We start from the raw sequence: 21,443 nt of genomic DNA, 5'->3' as shown, positions 1-21,443 counted from the left end.
TATTTTAAGAAAATTTAGCATAAGAAACGGGTCACAAATAAAAAACCTTACCGCTCTTTAGCTATTTTACGACAATTTTTGTCTCGGTAATCCGGGAATTTCGCGCGATTTTAAGTCTTCGAAATTGTTAAGAAACGGTCTCCAATGACGAACAGAATATAAAGTGTGCTGGTTCGAGTAATCGGAAACGATTACATAATAATAACATTCTCTCCACTTCCACATTTTGCTAACCTGCATGCCGACTGTGACTCATAGATGGCGTTGTCTACACTTACGCTATTCTATTTCACAACCAAATATTTGAATAACTTCCATAGTTATGATATATTAATTATTTATTTAGCTGTCTTCAGATCCAGCTTGTTTTAAAATCAAAAATTCAAAATAATTTTGTTATAATGCGTATATCGGTGTATTTCGGTGCCTCGGCAACCATCTTCAGGCCACTAGCACAAAACCATAAAACAATTTACTTATACATACGTATATAAAATGTATAACACAAAACGTTTCTCGTTTCACATACATGCATGCGTGTGTGCGTTTATATGTGCATATGTGTGTGCACATATATAAACATTATCCTTTTATTATTATTTCGGATACGCACAAAGTAAAATTATAAAAATTATTTTTGTTAATATTATTTAAATTTCTTTATTTTCGCAATCGGAGAATCGAAAGAGAACCACCAGACAGCAACACAGATTGGAAGTAACTTCGACTTATTGAGTTTGTTTATAGGAAACTTAACAACGTCATCACCTGCGATGTATTTCATATTATTAATACAAATATTTTTGTTATATTTGATCAGACAAACCCTCTGTGGAAGATGAAAATTGACGCAGCATTTAAATCGAGCGGGTGGACCGTTCCAAATTGTGTCATCACTGGCTTGAAGATAACGTCGAGTAATTTGGGAACACTCCAGCAGACATCTAGACATCCGACTACATTTTGGATATGACAAATCGGTCGGAACTGTGGGCTTTCTCTGAACACATTCTCGCAAATATATCGGAAAATAGATAGGTAAGTATAGTTTATTTACATGGGTTTCAGCTAGATGATCCCTATGTACTAACTTGGCTCAGTTGCAATGTGTGCTACGTAATTAATAGGAAATAATTATAAATATATTTGCGTAAAAAAGTATAATTTTCAAAATTAATATGACACACGTACTTGTTGCGTAGAAATCAATGTATGTTTTATTTTTACCTACTGATCTGAACAAAGTATATATTAATATCGTAGTTGTATTATATTAGTAATATCGTATTTGTTTTTATTTTATGAATGCTTTTTATGTAAGGTTGTGACAATATGTGTATGATGAGCTTAGGCTGTAAAATAAAGCAATGTTATGAAAATTAAAGTGAATTTTTACATACGAATATGTAATATGGAAAATAAATTAATATTTTGATATAAAGTGAAAATGGTTGGTTGTTTTCCTTATGTGTGATGATCCTTGGTTATGCAGATAAGACCGACATTGAGCAATTGTGTTCCTCATATTAGAAACAATATTTACACCTTGATCTTGTGCAGTGTAATTCGTGGCTTTGTTTCAGGTCGATAATGTTCGATCGCTTTCGATGCATCTCTGCAGTATCTTATTATTAAAAACACTACGGCTAGTTCGCGTATGTGGACAGTAGGGGTTCCATTTTGTTGTGAATATATTTGTTTGCAAGGCTGTCTATTATCTGCTCATATGCTGCGCACATCCACCATTTCGTTTTTGTTGGGTGTCTCTGTAATTCTTAATTACCAGAGGCCCGATGAATATCCACCTGGTGGCACACGATTCTTGTTGATAACCTGGCTGCTGCCATTATTAGCTGGCTGTATATAGTCAGTTGCACCAGGTTTGTAGCCCTCACCAGTAACGGGATTGCCTTCTGTAATGAAAATGATGAATTAAATGACATTAGTGCATTCAGCATACATCAATACTAAACAATATGTTTTCACAAAGTGTAATGAAATAAACAGATCATTAAGAGAAATTAAATTGTATAAAAAATCATATTTTACCTGATCTTATACCTCCGTTAATTTTTAGATTCTCAGTCGAAGAAGAAACGGAAGATGATGCTGATGATACCGAACCACTTTTTCCATTATAATTTCCCTTGCTATTGGAAATTAATTGAGCGGTGTTGGAATTCTGTCCAACATTCAATATGTTGCTTTTCATGTGATTCTTGCCAGGAGTAAAGGGACGAGTCGGTTCTCCAAATAAGCGCGAGTATGAGTCAACGGGTTTTTGGCCTCGACGTGGTACATCGCCTGTTTTGTAGATTTCGAATTTCAAATTAAATTCGTTTCGGCATTTTTTTAGTTACACACCAAAACGAAAAGGAACAAGGAATTAGTTTATTTAAAATATTGCAAATTGATAACTACAACGATGCGTAAAAAAAAAACTAATAAAAAGGTAATCATAAGCAAAAAAGACTAACTAGTAAGTATTCAAATATCATATCTGAATACTTTGGATTTAATGATTTTTTATATTTTTATTGACAAGTTTTTTTTTTTTAATCAATTGATATCAAGGATTTCATGTAAGCCGAAACATGAAGCGCACGTTTTTTTAATAACATGTATGTTCGCATGGCCACTTGAACAAGAAATTCGATCTTAAAGGCCATATAGGGCAACAACATTGGTAATAGGGTTATAAATAACACATTTCACGATTGGTTAATTTTGCAGTTTAGGTTTAATGTTAGACTTCAGTTGTGAAGATCAATCTGTGCCTGCCGTGCATAGAAGGTGTATATATGTGTTGTATTAGCACAGTGCTACAGTGAGCTTAAAAAGGGATCATTTTGCAATTGTGACAAATGTTCACAACTAATTGGATTATCTTGCAGAATTGAATTATTAAACGACAAATCATTAACAGACTTAAAAGAAAAATGTGGTTGGTTAAATCGGGAACTTTATGTTTTTTATGTACCCATAAAGTAGAATCTGTGAGCTCCTTGCCGTACTGGAAAGATAAATAGGAAAAGAAAGAGAGAAAGAGGAAAACGAGAAACAGTCGATAAAAAAACAGCTCTCAATAGCAAATTTGGGTGTATCGCTATAGTGTTCAGAAAATGTTGGAGAAAACAACAGATGGTATCAATTTTATAATAAGAAAACAAAGGTTTTAAAATATTTGTTTAGTACCGCTTTCCAAAAATTATGTTCAATTATAGGCGCCCTTTCTAAAATGTGTGTATGCTTGCATTTTAAATAGTAATTGTATTTGTAAATCTAGTTCTTAGAACCTCAAAAGGGATGACATTTTTTTTCAGGAACCTTTTAAACCTTTTATAATTAAATATAGCTAATATACAATAAGAAGTTCGCAGATAAGGTTCGGTTTGACTCAACTCGACTTCGTAAGTATGAAACTGGGGTCGCAGATGCTTCTTTCTGCTCAAGTGTAAGGTCACAGAAGTTACCATTGCTAATAATGCTAGGCGTTATGGATATTTTTATATTTTTAAATGAGCACTTTATTTTACAACTCAATTAAGGTAAAAAAAAATAAAAGAATTTTGCAGTCTTGTGCAATAAATCTTTAGAGGAGTTCATCGGTGGTCTATCTGACTCAAACTCTGATGACAGTTTGAATGATGTTAATATACGATATACGATATACGTATAAATATATTCCATGCCGTAACTGTCCACTTTCAGACAGACGGACGGACATTCCAGAAAGCTAGGATACTCTCTTCACCATGGGAAGTTAGGGAGCGTTAAAACTTGATTTCGGGGTTGATTTGAGTGGTGTTTTATACTTTGTCAGCGTTGTAGTAAAATGTTTACTATAAATACTTTGACCACCGTATCTCTCATAATGAAGTACAATTCTCTATGACAGCTGTGTGTTCGCCATAAAAATAAACTTGTGCCTTAATTCGACTTCGTAGCTTTTAAAGTTGAGATGCATTAGTTAACCGACGCAGTCAGTAAATAGATTAACGATTAACCTCAGTTCTCTAAGTAATGTAATGTTGTAAATAAATATTAAACAAGAAAAATTCTTAAAAAGCGAAAGTAATCCTATGTATATTAAAAGACACTTGCACTATTTAAATAGTATAAATTACCGTTATTCTTCTGAGCGACATCTTTTTCAGCTGAGAATATATTTGAGGCCATAAGGTTTTTGACGTTCCGCGGAGTTTGAGGCATATCAGCTCCAAAAATGTCGCTTGAGACTCCGCCAGGTGCCCTCAATACCCTAAAGAATAAGAAGAGAGTTTTCTTTTAGTAAATGTGATGCTCATTGAATGGGATTAAGGAGGGAACTTTTAAAAGAGAAAAAAACAGATAAGTTTCGTTAATTGCAAAAATATATAAAGCATGAGTAGGCGCATGACAGGTATAATATATTCGGGTTAGAAATAGTTCAAGTTGCAAAGGTGCACGCATTAATCCAGGTAAAGGTATTTCTTCTATCGCCCTGATCCAAAATATTTAATATTTTTAGTCTCTGTAACGCCCGTCTTGGTGATCAGCAAAATAATTATATAAATCTCGAAAGCTCACTTTAGCAACAGAAGATAGAATTCCACGCTACAGTTGTCAAAAATCTGCTTTTCATATTATTAACAGGAGGATTGGTCACATCGTCCGGCACATCTCCAAAAAGGAAATTATATCAATATCGGCCTTCCATATAGCATATAAATCTATATGTTCAAATGGAGGTCTATAAAAAAAGATTTTTCGGCATGCTCTACCTGTTTCATTTTCGGAATGTTAGATAATATAGAACAGATACCTAAAAAATGAAAAATTATATTTATTCCTTATAACTAATTTTCAAATTTATAGACATAAGGCCGAGCAGCTTCAAATGTTAGTGCAATTTCGCTGTTTACTTTCAAAAAGCCTTTCACATTTGCAATGTGCAATGTGCAGCTCAGAGGCAAATCAGAAATACACTTTTTTCAGTGACCAAAGAATGTGTGAAAAAACAAACTTGACCGGTAGGTATTCGCGGTGGTGATGATTCATATGCCATCACCAAACGAACTGAGCTAAACTTGCTCTGGGAGACATTCGATGCCCGTTTGGAACTTTTACCTAGTTTATTGGAGACAAGGCTTAAAATGTGTTTAGTCAATTGCAAAGAAAATGTTGAACACTTTTTATGCAAAACCTTACGGGTAAAAGTTGTTTTGTGGTTGCTTAAAGTAAAAGTGACAGTATCGTCAATGATTTACTTTAAGCCCGATACTTACCCCCCTTTAGCGATTTCAGGTGTTTTATATTCGACTCTTTATGGGAGCAACTGCTCCTGATGCAGTTTAAATTTTGGCCCCTACCAACAATTTGTTTCGAATGCTAATGGAAAAAACTGAACAATTATAAAAGGGCTGAACCACGAATTGTGGGGGTCGATAGAGTTCGTATCTGCGACTCTTTTATTAATGTTTCAAAAGGAAAGATTGAGTTAAGTCTGTATTTAATCTAAAGCTTTGTTCGCTATAGCTCACTTTTGAAAGACAGATCTAATGTAGTTATGAAAATTCGTTATCGTCCGATCAGATTTAAACTTGTTACCACTTTTTTTTTAGTGATTAGCCACGCTAAGACATAAAAGTGGACTGGAATAACAAAAATGTCGGCTACAGAGAACGGAAAATTTATTAAATACTTCTTTGATATGATATAGTAGTCATGTGCTCATATTTATGGACTAATTCTTAATTCCAAGATATCTTGAATAACAAACAAGTAAAAGGTTCGTCGGGAGCTCCCGACTAGGGAATACCCTGAACCCTCTTCTTCCAACATCAAATGCATATATATATTCTATTTTAGAAGCTATATGTCAAGTTTGGGGACTCTAGCTCTTATTATTTACCAAAATTGCCCAACAGGATATCGAAATCGATTTTTATCGATTGCTTGGAAACGGAGTAAGTTATCGATTATCGGAAACAAACTCGACCTTCAAGTCTATTGCTCTTATATGTTCTGAGATCCTTGCGTTCATACATACGGACGGACGGACAGACAGACGGGCATGGCTAGATCGACTCGGCTATTGATGCTGATCAAGAATATATATACTTTATGGGGTCGGAGATGCTTCCTTCTGCCTGTTACATACATTTGGATTTTGCACAAATACAATATACCCTTATACCCATTTTTAATGGGTTCAGGGTATAAAAAGTAGTTTATACAAGAAATTTCAATTAATAATTGGCATCTATGGCATATATACCGATTATGTTTATGTATATATATGCAGGTCACATTAATATGCAAGACATTAATTTATTGACCCCTCATTCCTATCACAGCCATCATTCCTCTCGCGGTATGTTGTAACCCGGCTGGTTCTTATATATGTAGTGTCTGCAACCTATGTAAAGCTTTATGAGGATAGCTATAAAAATAAGAGACTAGGACTAGTGTGCATAAAAACACATATTTCATGAAAATATTATAATACCCGCTTGAAAGGTATAAAAAATCATAGGCACACTCTATGGGAGCTAAATTTCTACATGGCTCATTGCGACTTTCAGCGTATACATGTATAAATTGATTAATTGAAATTAAATATTATGAGTTGGCTTAAACTTCACATCGTGGCTAACAGCATGCCATTAAGGTCAGATGGTTATGAGGAGTGAGTCCCTTCAAGACATGAAACAAATGATAAATGCATTTTTCGATATATATATATATATATGTATAGAAACTTGACAGACGGAAGCTCTCGACACACGGATATTGCACAAAAACCAATTTACTCTTATTCGCCTTGGTACAGAGTATAAAAATAATGAATAAAGAGTTTGAGTGCATTCGTCTGTAACATACAAATGTCCGAGTAATTGTTCAGCGAGTTCATTTGTTGTTTTTATTGAGTTTGGGTTGCTCTGAATTGGTTGCAGAGATCTGTTCGAGCGCAACAATCCGTTATTGTTTGCATTGCAGCAGCTGCTTTGTTTCATTTAAAACGTGTCCCGCAGAAGCGCGTGCAACCGCAAACAAAAACATAATGAAAATTTAACTGCAGCACGAAAATTGAGTGCGATTGCTGTTTTTTGTTATTGTTGTATGCTTATGTTGATTTCCCTAAAACGTTGATTAGACGTATCCATTATAATTGTTTGACATGCTACAAAACAATAACCGACGGTTAGATGACTTGGTTGATGGGCCACGCTGCAATACTTTCCCTGCGCTTCGGCAGCTGTGCATTCAAGCGGAGTTGGAGCTGCTCGATGCTGCTGGTATCGATGCTGAATTTTTTGATGGATTGGCGCAAGCGATTCGAATGTTTGGAAATTTCTTTTATGTTGTAGGAATTAATCAGTGTGCCATCAATTTAAAAAGAAAATGAAAAACAAATACTTCTGAGGGAACGAAGTTTAAATACCCTTCCAGACATAAGGCAAGTATACAATATATTTTTATTTTTTTTTTTCTTATAGTTTTCATTATTTTTTTTGGTAGCTTTACGAAATTGTAATACGATGTTGATTCCAGTTGCAATATTTATTCACACTACATATAACTCGTTTTAAGATCTTGGAGGCTGAGATAACTAGTTTCCATAGAAACAGACAGACAGAAATGCCTCTATCGATTCGCTTGTTAACACAGATAATTAATACACACATATCTTTCGGTTTATAAATGCCTCCTTCAATGCACAACACAATTTGTGATAAAATAATAGATCCGCCTGGAAGAGTATCAAATAATTACTTGCCTTGCAGAGAATCTGGCAATTTACAGCTATATTGGATGGCTATGCAACTGAAAGATTGTCAATTACCGATAGTGTTTTTTTCGCTTGATCAATAATTATCGATTGGATGCATGGAAAGTATATGGGCGGCAAAGAGAAAAAGAAAAGTTGCCGCACCACGTTGGCACCACTTAAAAATTTTGTGCATATGCGTGAAGATCGGTATGTCTGGCTATACTGTTTGTGTATAGGTTTTATACACTAAACATATTGAGATGACTAAAGGAGGTATATTGGTTCTGTGCAAGTGTATGTAACAGGCAGAAGAAGAGTATATACATAAAGTATAGGTATTTGTAGAGCCTGCTACCACGAATTTGAGGCAATCAGAGGCAACTAACTTTTCTTTTAAGCTTATTTTTAATAATGCTGTTAAATTGGTATAAACTAGGTGTAAAGTATTTGGTACTGATAGAAGAAGGTTCAGGGTATCCCCAAGTCGGTCACTCCCGACTACACACTCTTACTCTTTATTTCCTTGTCTAGGGTATAAGTATTTTACAGAGAAAAGTGTACCCCATCAAATCTTTTTGATAAGCTGCACATAATAACAAACATGTATAAACGTGCCTGAATATAAGTGGTATAAGGGTAAGGTATAAGGTAATTTAACGGAAATCGACCAAACATCAGAGTATATATGGCAAGTAACTGTTTCCGACAGGTACTGTAAGGTACCAAATTAGTATCAGAATGCGCAACCCATAAAGTCGGTTACATGGCTTTAATGTGACAGAGAATTCTGACCCATATAAATATATACATAAAGCAGTATATAAATGGAATACCAACATGTTATCGTGATGGTCTCGAGCTTTTCTTGAGGGTAATGATTGTATTTGTACTTTCTCACCTTTGTCCCAAATATACACAGAAACACTGTTGACATAGCAACTATACCTATATCTAGATATTATTTGACACACTAAAATAATAAATATATCTATATGAATATATGAGACCACTTTGATTATTTAAATGTTATGTTTTTTTTTTCTCAAATGATTGCATATTTTTATTAAGTTAAAGTAGTCGATTACTTAAAACTTGCAGGTATTTCCCGGCCTTGCCCGTTGTTATTTGTTTGCTCCAAGTTTCACTTCAAAATTAAAATATCTTATTCCATTTATCGATAGGCATCTATACTGATAGCAGGTATAATGAGACCACCCTAAATTTGGTATGTAGATTCTCATATAGAATATGCAGATTATGATTATTTAGTTTTTTGATTTGATACTGCCTTCTGCCCCACTAATTTAATAATTCTCGTTTTTTAAAATGTAGAGCCATTTGCTTTGGTATATATGAGCACACATTATTTTAAAAATTTTGAACTACTTATCATCAGCGATAAGGAAAGAGAAGAAGCACAGACACTGCGCAGCAAGCTGTGTTCTTTTGTAATGACAGCATAGAGTAGGGAAGAGTTCGGGTTATCTCCTAGTCGGCACTCTTATTTGTCTTCTTTGTAAAGAATAATTTCTCATGATTATACGTTAATACCCAATTTATAATTAGTGCAGGGCAGAAAAATATTTTTATAATTTTGTGTATACACTCAGCATAAACATTATCATAAACAGTTTATCAACTTTGGTCGAAAGAATATATAACAGCTATTGCAATATTGGATGAGTTCTAGTTTCATATTTAATACATTTTTCATTTTCAATAATCAATTTTAGGAGACAATGGCATTATGGCTACAAACAAACAATGCCATACAAATTTCATTGTAACGATTTTCGCCGCCCAAATAACAAATATTTATTGTCATGTAGATTGATAACTGGAAGATAAGCATATACAATATTTATTTAAGACTTGAATAGTCACGACAGTTCACAGAGTCTTGTTTAGGTATGACCCATAAGAAAACCTACAACTTAAATATTTAAAAAGAACAATTAAATATTTAACATTTCTATGCCATACGCGTCAAAGTAGACAAATTATATATAGATATTAATGTCCAAACTTTAAAGATCGAAATTAATAAAGCTGAAATTTATTTTTGAATGTATTCTATTCCCAGCATAACAACAATTTAGAGCAGGTATGAACGATTTTCATTGATTATGAGGGCGAAAGTAATCGATAAAAGAGTATACAAAAGGCTTCATGCTACGTCCAAGTTGAGCACCTTTCACTACAGATTTTCTTATTCGCTTTTATTTTTTTACTGTTGGCTAAAGAGACCACGTCGACGTGTCGTAGGGGAAATGGTCGAAATTGAGGCAGTGCCTGCTGCTTGGGGTAAGCCCAAGCAAACATTTGTATGCAAAAAGTAAGCAGGGATTGGAAAAGCAATTCGAAAAATCAATGAACTGCTTAGTCTTCAAGCCAGCAGTAGGGGCCCTATAAAAATGTTCTTGGCAGAAAGCACATGCGGTAGTGGTACCAGCACTTTAAATAATGCACACATGTGAGGGAAAGCTAGGGTGAATGTCCGATAAATTACTGCACGACAGAACTGCATATGCCCATGCAAACAGTCGCATATAAATATGTACATTGTTTATGAATAGCTTTGAGTTTTCGGATATTCATTTTCTATTTTAAACTTACCTCTTTTTTGCTTTGCCGACATTGTAAAGCTCAACATGTTTGAATGCCGCATAAGTAGCCATGCTATAAGGTTTTATTTTATGTGGGTTATCGCTTTGAATTTATTGAATTATTTATATATAAAAAAAAACCTAAAGACACGAAAACAATAATTGTTGTAAAAGGAACAGCAAGAAAATTTGCAAATTCACTCTCTTATGAGTTGAAAAACGGTGTTAAGGAGCCTGCAAAGCGTTGATGACTCATGCTGCATGGTGCAGCAGTGCTTGCAACGGATGCTGTGCGCACGTTAAAAAATCAATAAATATGTGTGGTGCAGGCACAGATGCAAGTAGTCCTAATTTTATATTAGTAGGAAAATATTACTTTCTGCTCACATTTGAAAAACAATTTGCAAATTTTCTTCATATGTCTAGCCTTATTTCGTATATTTATGAACAGAAAACACGTACAAAGTAACCGACCTTATTCTCACTTTTTGTTTAACTGTTATTTATTTATAAAATTTGTTCACAATATATTCGTGTTTTAAATATAATTGATATGATTCGTATTTCTCAGTGCTTTTCTTTAAAACAAATTGCAAAGAATGAAAGCTAAGAGCTTTTCAATTTTCATTTATGTATACGTATTCGTGTGATTTTGCGTTAGCTGACGTTGTGACCACTTCAATATGAAGCTGATGACTGGAGTGCATTGGGAAAAGTGAAAAGCATTTATTTCCACCAGCGGCAGCTACACGAACGGCGAGAAGTCTTATCGATCCAAAAAACAGCGAGCAAGTAAGCACAAACTCGCTCAGAGAGAGAGAAAGAGAGAGAGAGAAAGGGAGAGAGCGCACTTCGTTTTGTTTGTGCCCAAATACATGTACATTCGTGTATACTCAACATGAGTTATGTTCGAGCCGTCGTGTTGGAACTAGAGACAACATCAAAATTAAAAACAAACTACAGCTGATTGAAGTTGAAATATGCTCTCGCGCTCCCAAGTTAAACTATGAAATTCAGCTTATATTTGACTCGACTGCAACCAAGTTAGTATAAGATAAGCATGTAAAGGCATACGCATATCTGAGGTGTAAAGCAATAATTAGTCTTGCATTTTTTATTTAAAAGGTTTATTGTATCGATTCAATGTCGCCTTCGCTAGAAATGTAGCTAGTCATTAACAAGGAGGGTAAGTGCTATAAAGCCTTATGATGATACCGGTTACATTAAATATTTATCATTTTTATTTTTCCTTTTGCTCAATGCTTGGTTACTTCTCGACTGAAACACTATGCGTCACGATACCATTGGTATTAGTAAGCCGTTAGAGAATCAAAAAGGCATTCAAGTTCGGCTATGCTCAATGCTTATATTTTATATGAGCAGTGACGGGTCAAAACAGTGAAGGTCTTTCTACCCAGTGCTTTGTTTTGCTCTTAGACAATCGACCAATCTCTCTTATTGACATCTACGCTGCAAGACATATTAGTTTGGCGAAAGGCAGACGATTTCTTGACTCATCAGAAGATATTTTAGACTATCTATGTTTTTTGTTTTAATAACAACAATTTATACTCCAATATTATTGAAACAAAAAAGCTACCAACATTTACAGTGGAGCGTATTTAATCTTCGTCACGGCGAAAATAAATGCTCTTTCATGCTCTAACAATGTACAAAGTAGTTACGGTCTAGTGCATCTTGTTTATCTTGGTGTAGCTTTTCAGTGGTACCGTTAGAGCCTGTCTATTAGAAGCGAAGTCTATTTCTCAAAAATTAAAAAATATCAAAACTGACAGACGAACCAGAAAGCAATGTGCACCAAGTTGCATGTTGTATTTGGTTAGAGTAAATCACTTTCATCATCATCATCTCAAGGAGAAACTTAATGCGCTGGTGGCAGATCAATTTTAAAGTCAACTTTTAATTGGCTGCATCCAAAATAAAAATAAAAAAAAACTCCATTTAAGTAGTTGTAAGCTCTTCATTCTCTTGGCGCATTTGGCACACATTTCTATGCAACACAGGAAGTAAATAAGTTCTGGCGTATGTTCAAGTTTTTTATTTATACTTTATGAAGCACTAATGTTCTATGTCATGCATTCAGTATAACTAGGAGGTTCTTCACATGCTTTGACAATGGCAAGGGCTATGAGTACAACATTGCATCAATGACGTGTAACGCCTATGCGCAGTTCTCTTGCCCACATTGCAACAACCCACTGGACTAGGTTAAAAATAGATGGTTGCCTTTAAAAGATGCCTGCTCTTCGATATGCCTGTCTGCAATGATTTACCAAATTGTATGGTATACTCATGCTGGGTCAAGTAAGTCGAATCCAAAGCAACATACATATGAGTGAGTGTCTATGAACTTGCTCTTTTTAAAATGCTTGTTCTGTATATTACAAACGTAAGATAAACCTGATTTAAGACGCCTATGCAACATTCTTGGACATTTAGGGCGTTGTCAGATTGTAAACATGACAGTCAATAAGAAAAATATGTTTCACCTTTATTAAAACAATATACATCAGGTCTTACTAGCTTTTGGTGGAGATGATGGAATACAAAAATCGGGAGTGCTTCATTGGGAGATGTCATGAACCCAGCGCCAAGACGCCGTTGCAAGCATTGCAAAAACACACTCACACACGCACACACATGTATATAAATAAATATAAATATACATGAACACTTTATGCAGCGTCTTCCTTATATCTTTCCATTGCCCCACACTTTGTCTGGAAAATGGATTAGTGGTTAACTGCGGTGCATATAGCCGATCTGTATAGTAAGTCATTTATAAATACCAAATCACAAGGCTTTACCAAAGACAATATAAACAATATATTGTCTTTGGCTTTACCATTAAATATGACTTTTTATAGTAACCACAAAGTGAAATATTTACTAGATATAGCTCTAATCATATGCTTAAAAAACCATGATTCAAAATTGATATTTATCGATATAATATAGAAAAAAAGACAGAAATATATATTTATTTATATTTCCAAAAGAAAAAAGATGCCCCTTTTACCCAAATGGGTCCAATGTATCAAATATGGCACTTTTGAAATATACATGCATTTCTTATGCTTATATTTTTGTCGGCCTACAAAAGAGTTAGTTAAATATATATAAATGTATTTCTTTCAACAACATAGATGCTTTTTTTGCTATTATGTCGTACAACCTTTTTACACAACTATTTATTACAACATTTCTGAGTGCATGGCATAGAGCTAAGCCATTTAAACGCCTTTTCAACAACGCAGACAACTTTTCTTTTTGAACTGTCTATTTTAATTATAGTTTCGGTTACTCCGTTTCTTTTTTATGCTGTTGCTAGCTGCTTTTGATTTACTAACTTTTAGGTGAACATTTTCCACGTGTGTTTAGTACATAGAGAAGGTTTATACTTTTCACTGCATTTTACCCCGTAAATGACCGAGCGGCCCATCGCCTGACCAACCGCTTAAGGCCAAAGATTAAATGGGTAATTACCCGTGTTTGCAAACCTAAATTTAAACTAAGAAACTAGGCTTGCCTAAAGTTTCTAAATCAACTCACTAACTAACGAATTTGCCCATTTCCTTTTTTGAAAGTACGCGAGTAAAAGATACACAACATACTGTGTTGGTACACACGGGTGCGAAATAAATTACCAAAGGGTTTGATAGTTTATTAAAACTTTTAATCATTTGACGCGTGCTGGATAAGAACATACCAGTCGGGATTAGCAGACAGCAAAATACTCTAAGCAGCTCAAAAATAAACTATTACAAGGAAAAAACAATTTTTGCAATTTATGGCCGCAATATTTTTGGCTCGATATTTAGAGGTCATTAGAAGTCTACTGGCCAAATTGATGAACAACTTGCGGTTATACAAACAGACGGCAGACATTACACTTCGTGTGCCGAGTGCCGTTGGGCGAAAGGTCTAAGATATATTTTTAAAACCTATTAAGACACAAGCTTGCTCATATCTTCATGAAAAATAAAGCAATTGTTGTAAATAACAACTTCGCTAGAATTAAAGCAAGGGCAAAGTTTTGGCTAAACACATAACATTTCAATTAAGTTCATTAAAAACTTACTATTATTGTTGGAAAATAAATTGAAAATGGGTGTTTAAGATTTTAATGAAACTTAAATTAAACAATTGACCGCTTTTGAATTTGATGATCAATTGATTATTTATTACTTTGAAGTATATGGGCATACAGTTTAGTGTTACCCTATAAGGGTTAGTCCGAATCGTATACATAAACTGAGAAAAACAAACTATTTTCGACAGCTTGACTTGATATCGAATAATTTTATATTAAATGTTATAGCCGAGTATATGTATATTCTATATATCTTAAATGACCTAGTTTTGCCTGATAAATTAAAAACCTAACAAAAATGAAGAAGTTGTTTTATAAAATATTAAGTGCGGGAGTCGGGGAAGAATCGCCGCTCACATTGCCTGCACTGGTTCTGGTTAAAAGAAATATTGTAGTCGTCCACGCTCCACGGGCAAACTCTTACAACTTTCTAATTTTGATTGTCTTTAAACGTTGCATCTTTTCTAACGGCAAGTGAATAATTTTATGTTTTTCTGTATCACTTAAATTCTTGCTGACAATTTGTTTAAGCAACCACAAACAAAAAATGGGAAAGGGGGTCTAGACTCTAGAGTAAATATAACGCACAATTTAATTCTGCGTTCCAAACCAACATTTGTTGTTATTGTTTATTAACTGAAAGTGAAAGGCAATTCAAGTTGCGAGGTGTGCAAATCTTGAATAGAATTTGTTACACTCTTTGCGCGTTTAATGCAGCATAACCCGAAAAACTGTTGTTAAACTATAATGAAGCACTAATCATTTTTGCGCACCTCTTAAACCTTTCAAAAAAATCGGTTTCTTTCCCAGAAAAGAAAAGGTTATCCATTTTGGTTAAGAGTTTTGCCAGCACGCTTCAAATTAGGCACACATAAAAACATAAGCACAATGCATGAAATGACTACCTCAGTCAAAGCACGATAAACACGTTCGATAGGCATCTTCTAACAAATATAAATAACTTTGTAGGATTCCAAACATCAGTTTATTTGGAAGTCATCATAACAAAATAGAAACAAACACACATAAGAAGCACAGCCGTTGTAACAGTGTACTCGGCACTAAGTACAGGGTATTTCCAAATGTATTTGTATCTTTGCAAAATCTTTTTAACAAAAACATAAAATGTGAACCAAGTAATCTAGTCTCTCAGTCTTAAAGCTAAATGCCAATTACGGCTATAAGCTGTAAGAAAAATTCTGTTGACATCGAATGTCTATATATGAAGACCCGGTAAACTATATATATCTATATGATCAGAAAATAAACACCAAACTTTATTACATGTCGTGCGGCCAAGGGAAGGAGCACAGCATATGTCTTTGTATGGAACCTAGAATATTTGTAGCAGCAGCATGACGCTGAGTACAGCGTATCTCCTATCCGAGTATTTCCGACCATAGCACTCTTCTTATGCTTATTTATAGTATTACTTTTTTATCACTAAATGTGTAATTCATAGCGCGCCCGACCATATAAAGTAAATCAAGAGATGCATCAAGCCTTATCTGCGACGGATAATTCTCATTCCAGATATATTTTTAATAATGCACTCAAAATAGTTGAAAATAAAAAGTTTTCATATACGAGAGAAATACTTATGTCACCAGCAATATGTTAATAGTCGTATATTTCGAATTAATCTAAATTAAGGAATGCTCATATGGTTGCAGCAATTAGGCACAGTAATTTTTATAGATATTTCATAGTAATTGCCTTAATACATATAGTAAGGCGGATGTCCCACGACCTCCAAGTCGCATCTGTGTGGAAGACATGCTCAACCAAGCGTATGTACTTTTAAATAAACATCAATAAATAAATTAACGCAGTGGAACTGACACCAAGTAAGGACTTAATTGAGATTGCGATTCAATTCATTAATACAACATATCTTTATACTATTTTGGCAATTAGGGATCGTCACTAAAATGTTTATGAAATCAAATCTTAAGTCGAAATTCAAATACCCTTTGATTATGTCTTAATATAACTTGTCCCAAACACGAATAAGAAAATGTCACATTCCTTTTGTTATATAACCTGATGAATTCGACAATTGAATCGAGCAAAACTAAAAGCCATCTATCGATCCGTGAGTAACTAACATAAATAAATAATTACTATTTTCGTTATTTGTTAATACCACTTGCATGGAACGAATCCAGACGATCTGATATTACTAATCTTTTATTTTCCTATACTCTTTTTCCTCTTTCTCTCTCTCTCTTTCTCTCTGTCTCCGTCGCTTTGTTCAAGAATCTCAATTAAGGAGTAAGGCAAGGCAATAAAAATATACAGTTGTTAGACGGCAAAGCAACAACAGCACGCAAGGCCTAGCCTGAACTTTAGACATACGTAAAGTTCAATGCACTTTCCTGCTGGTTGCACATTGGCGGCCGGCTAGGTCTAACTATAAAGTCGCGTGACTTCTCTTACCACTAATACTTAAACAAGCCAAGTAAATACATATGTGATAGATACACGCCCACTAAGTATAAAATCAGCATAACACATGCACTCTTAGCCTCACATACAGCCATAGAATAAATAGAAAATTAGCGCTGGCAATGTGGTAGTAGATTGGACAAGGTACTTGCGGGTAGTTACCCGAGAATTTGTAAGGGTTGCTGCCTATGTCCATGTTGCTAACTCTAATTAAATTTTCTTGCTGTAGTCAAACTAAGCTTAACAGTACCCAATAATGATCGGTGAAAGTTATAGGAAAAACCTTTTGATATAGATAAGACCAGAAAATGACATCATAAATCTTTCATATGTCTGAAAGAATATTTAATCTTTGTCAAGCTGAGGCTCACTTTTCTGAAAAATAAATATATCAGGGAGGGGTCGAATACCAACCGGACGCGACAGATGTACATACATACATGTGCATGAGTGGGATATCGGTTGCCAAGGGTGTATACTTTCCTGCTTTGGTTTTCAGCGTAAACAAAAAAATGAGTGGTTGCCAATGTAAAGTGAAAAAAAAAATATATGTGTCCGTATGTATATACCAAAGATTAAGACAAAAAACCAAGAGAAAGAGCAAGCTTCTTTGTTAAAGTGGAAATATTGTGATCGCAAGACTCGTTTCCAATCTGCACAAAGAACTTACGCCCATACATACATGCATGCATGCATGCATGCATGTATATTTATCTACATATATGCATGTAAATACAAAACAGACATACATACATATGTATAGCACCAGATGCAAACAGATATTGCATACATACATAACACTTGCGTATATTTAAGCCGCTATCGATCAAAATAAGATCGCTTATTACTTAAGCAACACAAATACAAATAAATACATATCCCAATATAGCAATATGAATACATACAAAAATAAATGCATGCACGCAGTCAGTAGGACTTCGCTTAAGGTTCTTGTATGTATGTATGTAAATACATACGCACAATGCACCACTTTAGAAAATTATGGAATATACGTACTTGCTGCCAGGCTTGTTGTCGGAAATTTCAAAGTTGGCGATCATTTCTATTGTTTTATACTTTAGATCTTGACTTATAAAACGCTCTTATTTTCTTTTTATATTTAATATCGCAAAACGCAAGAAAGTTGAATTGTATTTTTAAATGTGTTTTTAATTTAACATAAGCAGACCGGGAAAAAATGCATCCGCACAGAACGTTCAATTGAAAAAGAATGAAAGGGAGTGAATTATCGATGTTTTAATTGCCTTACATATCGGAGGGTAAATTTATGCATAATCGGGTCCACACTTTAGTGCTCGTCTAGAACTGTTATTACGCTGTTGAACTCTTCATTACTGTCATCGATATATTGCTGTCACAAAACTGTTAACGCTATGTTATGTTTACTTCATCTTAATGTATATATGTATATAAATATGTATATGTTGTCTGTCACTGTTAAAGTCTCTGCATAAACTCAATTGGATATGTCAAAAATTATATTTCGATAGTATTTAATCGATCCTTACTGTTAAATGCAAGCATTTGTAGCATAACTAATCATCTGATCTGTTACCTATTAATGCAGCGTGGTCGTTTAGCAAAATAAATAATTATATTAAATAGATCTTGTAAAACCAAAACAGACAGGCGATCATAAGCTCAGTTAAGTTATCAGCAGAACGCAGTACATTTTGTTAAATAAATTAAAATGAATAACCTATATTTTCTTTTTATTTGTTAAAAGCGGCTGGCGGCCTTTTCCGAATCCATAAACAAAAACATGGAAACAAGTAGGCCTCTACGAGAATAGAAATGTATTTGCTATATGTAGACATACAAAATATATGAAATGTTAGTTATATTCACATCGCAAAATATTATATTATCTTCAGCATTCTTTGTATTTTGAAATGCTATAAATTTATTCTTATTTAACTAAGCAGCAACCAAATTTGTGTTTTATATTTTACTAGAAACCGATCGAATTTTTTAAACTTTTCGCATTGTGTTGTTCAAATCATGTCAGTCAAGTAACATGTTTGCTTACACATGACACGGATCACATATGTATATGTATTTTTTTTTCAACTGTATTCTTTTGAATTTTATTTTCATTTGTAGATGGCCTGCCAAACGATGTTAGTGTTAGTCTTATCGATACTTGACTCATTTTGGCACTGTTAGCACGATTTGCCTTTGTTAATTATTTAATATATTGGGCTACAAGGATGCAAATATACAACAATTTAGAGAGAACTCTTACTCACTTAGACATCTAACTTTAATTAAACATTTGCCGCTATTATTAATATTTTTCCTTACAATATACAATTTTAATTTTAGCTGTAATATTACGATAGGTCTTATCGATACTCGCTGCATTTGGGAACTGTTAGCCTTATCAGTTCAAATTTTTAAATATTCTATTTGTTGGACAATATAATGCATTCCGTCATTGGTAGTCAATTTATTAAGCCAATTTTTATAAAGTTAGTTAAATTCAATTTTTGTGGATTTTTTTTACGGAAACCAAACCAAACAGTTACCTACAGCGCCATCTATTGCATATTTTCATCATGAATTTTTATCACCTGAAACAAGAACCATATTCCATACTTAACGAAATTACTACAATCTTTGTTAAAAACCTATGACGCCTTTAGTAAAAGCACAATCCAAGAGTCGGGTTCATGTCTATTCTCTTTATCCGCATTTTTATACCCTGAACCCATTAAAAATGGGTATAAGGGCAATTTTGGTAAACAATAAGAGCTAGAGTCCCCAAACTTGACATACAGCTTCTAAAATAGAATAGATATATGCTTTTGATGTTGGAAGAAGATGGTTCAGGGCATCCCCTAGTCGAGAGCTCCCGACTAGAACCTCTTACTTGTTTATATATGCATATGTACATATGTTATTTTAATTTTATTTTAATTTGTATACCCCCTTCCCCTTCATTATAAATACTATCATTGTAAATATCACTAAGTTACATACTTGTAACTATACCTACTTCCCTTCGTTATTCTTTTGGTAGCGCAAAATAGAACATATTTAAATATAAAAATAAAAAACAATTATAAAGAAAAAATAAGCTGTATATTTGAATACCCTGGCGAGAGGGACTTAAGCTCCTTCAGCTGGACAACTTTTCGCTTGGGAGAGATCAGAATAAAAAAAATTAAAATGAATTTGTTTGATTGAAATTGAAAAATATATATTTATAAAAATGTTCAAACTTTGTCTGGGAAATACCTTATCTTCAAGAAATATGCACACAAAATCTAATTAATATGCAATATAACATTTTATTTATGTACATATTTGTCTTATTTTGCTTCATTACGCAGCTGCACAACTCAAAATTGCGAATTTTATCGTTAGCAACTTAATTAAATTTTTTGCACAGTAAATTTATTTAATTTAGTACTCGCATTAATTGAGGTCAGGGACAAGAATTATGATAAATATAATTAGCAAAACAAACCGAGTTGTGAGACTTTGTTATACCCAAAACTGGTTTTCATTGCTTTCTTTTTGGTGTAACTATGCATAGATATTGTACTTCTATGTATATACTTATAAACACATACTTAAATGTGCTGATGGGGTTCATAATAAAAAAAATCAATAAAAACAATAGAAATAGTTATGTATTGGAGCTGGAAACTCCTTCATTGGTTGGGCTGAAATAAAGCCAATTATTCCAGTGGACGGTGCAGTTTTATCAACAATTTCTCTGATGTACCTGTCATATTGAATTATGGAATTATCCATCTGGCTTATCTTGCGTGCCTTTTGGCTTTTCCCTATGTACTTTCTGAGGAAGAAAGGGCTCCGATGATAGTGCAGACAGCTTGCTCCGAGTATAAAGCAAGTACTTACTTGGCGTGTGTTGACACCTTGCCCTTGATATACCTCAGATTCAATTCATTCAGTTTGTGTAGAAACGGTGGATACGATACAATTACGGGAATCAGCCTTGCCCTCTTTCAAAGAGGTCCCACTTATTACGAGATCTGAATCGATGACTCAAATTCTTGCATCATGGCTAAGAGATTTTATTTTGAGCACAAGCATTCATCATGAATAAAATGGATTTAAAACGTTAATTCTAACTTTTGCTTCCATGGATGGACTTTAAACTCATAATAGTATCTATGTAAAATGGACGTGCAGTTACAAGAAGGGTTGTCCGCCGTGACTTTGTCCGCGTATATTTTGGCTTTGTCAGTTAAATAAAATATTCCCCAAGCATTCTTTTAACTATCAATACATTGCACACGAAATTGTAAACAGTTAAGCACACATTTACTCTGTGAGATGTGCCCTGGTTCATCTTCCGATTCTTTCTACAGAGCTATTTTATGTGGTAGGTCGATAATAGAATTTGACGCACTTGGTTAAAAACCTAACTTGAATTGTTCCGGCAGTCAAATCATATTGTATTCCTATCCGCTCGGATTTAAATTGTTTACCTCCTGAATGAAAAAAAACCGGCCTACGCAAAGTT

The 21,443-nt window shown here is 34.0% G+C and overlaps 1 protein-coding gene across 3 annotated transcripts; it reads right to left on the bottom strand.

Moving 5' to 3' along the window:
* Positions 1-1,188: 1,188 nt before the first annotated feature.
* On the bottom strand, positions 1,189-18,156 carry Jupiter (microtubule-associated protein Jupiter). 3 transcript variants are annotated; one of them, XM_032432862.2, is made up of 6 exons: positions 10,837-11,042; positions 10,373-10,435; positions 4,128-4,261; positions 2,981-3,013; positions 2,050-2,304; positions 1,189-1,913 (listed from the first exon to the last, which is right to left on the bottom strand). In XM_032432862.2, the coding sequence occupies exons 2-6, from the start codon at positions 10,432-10,434 to the stop codon at positions 1,780-1,782; spliced, it is 618 nt and encodes a 205-aa protein (XP_032288753.1). In that variant the 5' UTR covers position 10,435; positions 10,837-11,042; the 3' UTR covers positions 1,189-1,779. The 3 variants fall into 3 exon arrangements, with proteins under 3 accessions (XP_032288753.1, XP_015025968.1, XP_032288754.1); XM_015170482.3 differs by lacking the exons at positions 10,373-10,435; positions 10,837-11,042 and adding an exon at positions 17,942-18,156; XM_032432863.2 differs by lacking the exon at positions 2,981-3,013 and having other exon boundaries at positions 10,837-11,031.
* Positions 18,157-21,443: the final 3,287 nt, after the last annotated feature.

Source organism: Drosophila virilis, chromosome 2, assembly GCF_030788295.1.
Source record: "Drosophila virilis strain 15010-1051.87 chromosome 2, Dvir_AGI_RSII-ME, whole genome shotgun sequence".
Taxonomy (NCBI): domain Eukaryota; kingdom Metazoa; phylum Arthropoda; class Insecta; order Diptera; family Drosophilidae; genus Drosophila; species Drosophila virilis.
The sequence above is the reverse complement of the archived record's forward strand: the minus strand, read 5'-3'. Positions and strand labels throughout refer to the sequence as shown.